This window comes from Myripristis murdjan, chromosome 15, assembly GCF_902150065.1.
Source record: "Myripristis murdjan chromosome 15, fMyrMur1.1, whole genome shotgun sequence".
NCBI lineage: Eukaryota > Metazoa > Chordata > Actinopteri > Holocentriformes > Holocentridae > Myripristis > Myripristis murdjan.
Genome location: NC_043994.1, coordinates 14,410,467 through 14,417,198, shown reverse-complemented (window position 1 = coordinate 14,417,198; position 6,732 = coordinate 14,410,467). Strand labels below are relative to the sequence as shown.

The 6,732-nt window shown below is 41.7% G+C and overlaps 1 protein-coding gene across 1 annotated transcript; it reads left to right on the top strand.

Annotated features, from left to right (window-relative positions):
* Positions 1-511: 511 nt before the first annotated feature.
* Positions 512-6,451, top strand: agt (angiotensinogen). The gene is made up of 7 exons (XM_030070691.1): positions 512-678; positions 2,324-2,776; positions 3,276-3,642; positions 4,288-4,412; positions 4,582-4,730; positions 5,489-5,645; positions 5,747-6,451. The coding sequence occupies exons 2-7, from the start codon at positions 2,366-2,368 to the stop codon at positions 5,921-5,923; spliced, it is 1,386 nt and encodes a 461-aa protein (XP_029926551.1). The 5' UTR covers positions 512-678; positions 2,324-2,365; the 3' UTR covers positions 5,924-6,451.
* Positions 6,452-6,732: the final 281 nt, after the last annotated feature.

The window sequence follows — 6,732 nt, the reverse complement described above, 5'->3', positions numbered from 1 at the left end:
CTTTCTTAAAAGGTAGAATTTATGGCAGAGCTGTTGCACTGAACTACATCAGATTGTACAGGTGGACCTAATAAAGTGGCCACTGAATGTATAATACACATTATTGCATTACATGCATTACACAATAACATGACACATGGTGTGAAAATGTAGCAGTGGGCAGATGTCAGCTAACAGTTACCACTTGTTTGACCTTTAGTTGCACAAATTACAAAGTACATAATGATTTATCAACAGTACTTTTCCTTCTTGACACACAAACATTACTGCTACATGGTGACGTTTCGCAAACTCAGGATGAAAAACACAAACAAGCCTGGCTTCCCCACCACTTCTCACTCCTGCATTGTGAAACTGAAGCTGTCTTTTTTTCCCCATGCCCCCCGCCTCCCTCTTTCAGGATATGCCTGCGTCATTCTCCTAGTCGGCACGTAGCTGGATGAAGGACGTTGGGTGGTCTCTCTCTCCTCTTTCTGTCTGACCTATTTATCTAATAGCAGCACATCAGTACAAAGCTGGTGGTGAGTCATGGCAGCAGAGCCCCTGACTCAATGCTACACTGGTTAATCAGTAACCAAAATGGGAGAGCTGAGGCAGGCTGGCTGGGTTAAAGCAGGGGAGCAGAGCAGTGGGGCGCTCACTCTCCACCTCACTCAGCAGCAGCAGCAGCAGCACATGGTAAGAGAAACTCTGAGTTTGATCTCATAATTATCTATAGATAGTGCAATGCTGTGATTTAAGCTCATCACAAAGACTTGAAGGAAGTAGAGTGCTGCCTTTAATGTGTCTGTCAATCATTTTATCTTGTATATCTATAAAGAAATGGTCTAAATATGTGAAAATTACTGTACAGTGAAGCACTTTCAGTGGATTGTGTCTGAGAGAGACCCTGGCAACAATTTTAGTAGAAATTCAGGATTGTCTGCTGAAAACTCTGAGTGTGACTTTCTTTTGAAGCTGCCAGGTTAACACAACATATTCTCTTTAAAACAAAACAAAACAAAAAAAGATTATTATTATTATTAAAGATCAGTATGGTCACAAATGCAGTCCAAAGTCTGGAGTTTGGAAGAAAAGCATGTAGACTGTGTGAAACAGTGACTGAGTGGACCTGCTATCTTTGCCCCGACTGTGATCAGTGAGGTTGATGGTGAATCAGCCATGTTTTTGTTTTTACCTCTGTGATCGAGTCATCAGTACAGGTTTAAGAGCGTCTGAGTGTACAGGCTTCATTGATCAGGACCCAAGGCCATGTCCTGTGGTACATGTCCAAACAGAGGAGATTCCAGTGTTTGCTCACATCTCCCCCACGAGTCCATCAGTCCACTCCACTGCTTGTTCACGTTCAAAGGATAAAGTCCTACTTTTATGTAAGAAGATTTATTCGCATAATGCTTTTTCTTGGATATCTATGTCACTCCATTCAGATGGGTTCTTCTGTGAGTGTGACAGTAATCAAGTGATAATAGTAGTGCTACTTCAGTGCATTTCCACCTGCCCTACCAGGTGAGCAACAAAATTAGCATCACCAGTTAAAAATCTAAAAGAAAAACTCATAACAGTCTTGAATAATACTCAGAAAAACAAAACTTTTTATCAGTAATTTGATAAAACTATAGCTTTTATCAAAAATCACTAAATTGGTAGAAATTGGAGGGTGTAGTGAAGAAACATGCACAGGATCCAAAAGTAGGATCAGACCTTCAGAATATATATTTTTGCTGGGCTACCCATTTGGGAGGGTTGATTTTATTTTATGTTATTTTATTATTCATTCATTCATTTATAAAGCAATTAGTAAACCACAACCGCTGTAAACAGTTTTGTGACAGGCGAATTTGTTTTTGTTTTTTTTTTTGTTTTTTTTTTATTGCATAAGTCCTCATCCTAAACTGAAGGCTTCTTACACAACAGCTAATGAGGATCCAAATAAACGATGAGCAATAGCCAAATAAAACATCGACTTTATTTTAGTGTTTTTCTGCACACAAACACACCAACGCTCTTCATTAACTACGTGACCTCTACTGCAGAGGGTAATGCCTGCTTTCATTCACTGACCACCAGGAGAGAGGACACACAAAGAGCAATGAATCAATCATTGACATGCCGCTCTGTGCCTAATGTCTCTGCCAGCCAATCCTGTCAGAGAAGGAAAACCAGATCCAGCCAGATTTCTAGTGATGTACTATTCACAGCACCCCCCCTTATGGTCCCCATGCTTAAGACCCCAGGAGACAGGAGGCAATGTAAAAATTAATTTGATGGGTTGATGTAACCAAGCTTGTTCATCTCAAACTAATCATGCTCATCTCTCCCACAGAAGAATTTACTGTGAGGTGATTTGACTGTCAAGGAAGCCAAAATGCAGAGACTCTGGTCCCCTCCTCTCCTCCTCCTACTTTACTGCTGCCTCTCAGGAAGCCAAGCCAATCGTGTGTACGTTCATCCCTTCTATCTCTTTGCCGGTGAAAATGTCAGCTGTGAGACTCTGCAGACCCAGACTACCAAGCCTCTTCAGACGCTTCCTGTGGCATCCCTTGATATCGAAGTCCTAACGCCGGACAGCAGGGACACGTCAGGCCAGGATGGGCAGAACATCACCCAGAGAACGGCCGTTCTGGCAGAACTCTTGAACTCTCTGGGCCTGAGGATGTACCAGGCACACAGCAGCAAGCATCAAGGTGCCAACATCCTCCTCTCTCCTGCCAACACCTACGGCTCTCTCGTCACTTTCTACCTGGGCGCCTCCAAGAAGATTGCGGGCTCATACCAGGTTCTTGCTTTTGATTTGTTGTCAGCAATTCTTAAGGTGCACAATGAGAGAAAACACTACAATGATATATAATGAGTCAGTACCCATCAGAGAAATGTCAAGGTTTTGGGTTATGCATATTCGGGCTGGAATACCTCAATATTGATACTGTGATGATATTGTGTAGATGTTTACACACAGGAGATTTTTGATACACAATCGTTAGTGGTGTAGATATGATGAAGGGGTAGGTGGAGGAAAATAGAACAGCTGGAATTATTGAATAAATCCAGAAATGAACACTAAGAAACACTTAACAAAAACAAAATCCAAAATCCTGGACTATATCCAGTCTCTTATTACAATATCATATAGCCCTAAAGCACATGCATTAGACTTTAACCTAATGGTTATTAACAATGAATGAGTGATAAATCGAAAGATGCTCTCCAACAGTTGAGACCATGACTGACTATGAAGCCATGAACTTTTTATGCCAACCCAACCTTTTCTCTCCCAGGAAATCCTGGGCCTGGGCAGAGAAACTGATCAAGAGGACTGCGTGTCATTAGTCGACGGGCACAAAGTACTGAAGACCCTGCAAAACATCAACTCTCTGGTGGATGATGGCCCCAAAGACGAGATAACCACCCAGGTCTGGGCCTTCACTCGCCAGGACGCCCATTTATCGGAGGATTTTATTCAAGGCACAAAGGATTTCTCAGACTCGTCGTTCATCCGCGGTGTGGACTTCTCCAAACCTGAGGAGGCCGGGGAGCTGGTGAACAGCTTTGTGGAGAAGACGTCAGGCGGGAAGGTGAAGAGCGTCTTCAAAGATCTGAGCTCCGGCAGCAACCTTCTGTTCATCAGTTCCTTTAATTTCAAAGGTCTGTCTCTTTGCCTGCCTTTTCTGTATACCACTGCTAAGCTAATTCACACATCACATCATATGTAATTATTACATTTTACTGACATTTTAATTTACTTAAACTTACCTGTTAAATTCTTTTAAATGACTTTTTTTTAATGCCATGCCATTTTATTATGTGTATTTTTTATTTTTTGATGAGATAGTTTGGAAATATTGAATCAGAAAGGTCCTATATTAATAAAGTTATCGGTGTTATTATTATTATTATTATTATTGTACACATATCTAGAATGATGATCTAAAGTCTAAACCTACTTTAGATCTTCAGAGCTCAACCATATAATGCAAACAAATCAATATCATGTGGATGAATGTCTTTGACCAAGACTAACCAGCACACCAGGCACCAAAGTTTAATTTTGGGATGGATAGCATCTCTCAGATCTGGATTCCAGTTAATATTAATGTTTTGCACTTGCTAAAAGTACCAGTCAAACCTGAGGGGATTTGACTTTGTGCAGTTACGGAATGCAGTTTATCATAGCATTGGAGAAATCTAGATGCTATGAAAAACAAAAATGCTACCATCCGCAATGCCAAAAGTACTGCGAACTCATACGATCTTACCTGAGGTTGACGATTACTGGCTGTGTTTACTCAGGTAACTGGAAGACAGCCTTCCAACCAGAGAGAACGTCCCTGCAGGAGTTTCATGTGAATGAAACGACCACAGTGATGGCTCCGCTGATGACCCATACGGGCCAGTACCACTACCTGAACGACAAGGTAAATCATTGCCTGGTGCATTTATATTGTTTGCTGTTTTGTTGTATCATTTTGTGCGAAGTGGTTGAACTTTCCTCACTCTCAGCTCCTCTATTACCCTGTGACCCCTCTCTTATTTAAGAACTGGACTCATTAGTAATGAGTGTTTTTGTATGATGTTACCATGAAGATGCGGCAGTGCACAGTTGTGAAGCTGCCTCTGAGTAAGCGGTCCTACATGTTGCTGGTCCTGCCTCATGAAGGAGCCAGCCTCCACAACATCGAGACCCATCTTCGTAGCGACATCATCTCTGAGTGGCACAAGAACCTCAAGGAAGGGTGAGTCTCCTGACGATTCAAAACTTCAAAACCTTAAACCTAGACCCCAGTGGAACCTGCACCGACTGCTGGCACAATATACAAAGTTGAGGGGCTGGTAATCTGCAGAATCTCCTGTCTCTTGTCACATTTAACTTGTCGGTGTCTTCTTGTGTGTCCATTCCTGAAATCCATCAATTCCATGACTTTTCCCTGATTTACAGCAACATTTCCATGATCAATATCTTTAAGATAATTTGTAAAAGTTCCATCTTTAATAGCCTATTTTAATATTCAATGTTTTGCCTTGTCTAAGTTCAACTTTTCAGATGAGACTTATATAATTAGGAAATTTATATTTTGGATTAATATTCAGAGATACTTCGATCCATCAGCTTGAGAAGCAAACCTCCATGACATGACTCCATGACATGTATCATCAGCATCAGTTTCATCATTTTTTTTTTTTTTTCCCAAGCCTAGAAGTCAAAGCTGTGAAATTCAATCCCATTTGTCTGGTTAAGTGCTTCTCTGTCACTGTGTAGATACATGTGCCAGTTTATTTGCTCCAAGTAAAAAGACCTAAGTCAGGAAGTGTCTATCAGCCTCTGAGCCAGTCAATCAATAGAGGGTTATTGTTTCAGTGTGGACTATATGCTAGCAGCTATGGATTTTGGGGGGAGAAGTGGAGGTCAGATCCAATCCCATGTCAGATTAACCACTTTTTTGGAAAAAAAAAAAAAGTAAAAGCTGTGTTCTCCCTCTGTCCATCCACCCAGTCTGCTGGAGCTGTCTCTGCCCAAGTTCTCCATGTCATCTCTGACCGATCTGCACAGCCTGCTGAGCGACATGAATACAGAATTAGAGAGCAAACTGCTGGGCTCTCAGGCTGAGTTCGCCCGGCTAAGCACCACTGAACCCTTCACTATAGATAAGGTGACATACATTAGATGGTCGTCCTGTCAGATTATAGAAATCTATCGCTGTGTAAGTGTGTCACTAACTCTGTGTCTGTGTGTAACCCTGTGTCCTCTCAGGCCTTCAACAAGGTGTTGTTTGAGATGTCCGAGGAGGGGGCAGAGCCTCAGGACAAGACCGAGGAAGCAGGCGTGCCTCTGAAGCTGACCATCAACCGACCTTTCTTCTTCTCTGTCACAGAAGGAAACTCTAATGCCATCCTCATGCTGGGCAAGGTCACCAATCCCACACTCTGAGGTTACAACCCTAACCTCTGATGGGTCTGATGTAGCGATCTCATCTCTCTATGGTGTTCTACCATAAAACTTTACCCACTGAAGCTCAAGTTTCTGCAGGGCTTGAAATCAATCTCTTCGAATATCTCATTTAGATCACACCCACGCTTTCCACCTGAATTAATGTCCGCAGATACGAGGAAATGAAGCACGCACTCACTCAAGAAGGATCCATCAATTTTCTGCAGTATTATGGCAATTTGTCACCGCTGCCAAGCTGACAAACTGGTGGTGATTAGAGTGACAGGCACTGAGGATCCATTCATCAGTATTTATCAAAAACCTGTTGCTGTGAACTGAGCTGAATCGCATTAAAGCAGCAGGTTGAAAACATACATTTGTTTCCTCTGTAAAGTTTATTATAGCAGTGTTCTGTACAGTATTTTTCCATAGAGTAGGAACAGTAGGCACAATTCTCTATGATGAATGACTAATACTTTGAATATTGTGTTCATTAAGAATTTATTTTTGTTTTGTTATGGTTTGTAATTGCTGGAATAAAACATTTGTTTCTCAGTGTAGCTGATATCTGTTTGTTTCTTTTCATCAAGAGCATATTCCCAACAATTACAGGGCATCAATAATGTCCTGCGTCAATTTTTGTCATCATCTAACCAACCAGTGAGCAGCCAACCAAACTGGACTTGAGTCTAGAGTTGCACTAGCGGTCATTCAACTGTCTGGTCAGGGTTTAACCCAGATACAGTTGACAGAGCTGTATTTGCAAGTGCTGCATTTTTAGAGATAAGGAATCCTCTTTCAGAGTCACC

Coding starts and splice junctions, on each gene's coding strand:
- agt (XM_030070691.1), top strand. CDS start 2,366: ATGCAGAGACTCTGGTCCCCTCCTCTCCTCCTCCTACTTTACTGCTGC. Junction 3,643..4,287: donor CAGTTCCTTTAATTTCAAAG/GTCTGTCTCTTT, acceptor GTGTTTACTCAG/GTAACTGGAAGACAGCCTTC. Junction 5,646..5,746: donor AACCCTTCACTATAGATAAG/GTGACATACATT, acceptor GTGTCCTCTCAG/GCCTTCAACAAGGTGTTGTT.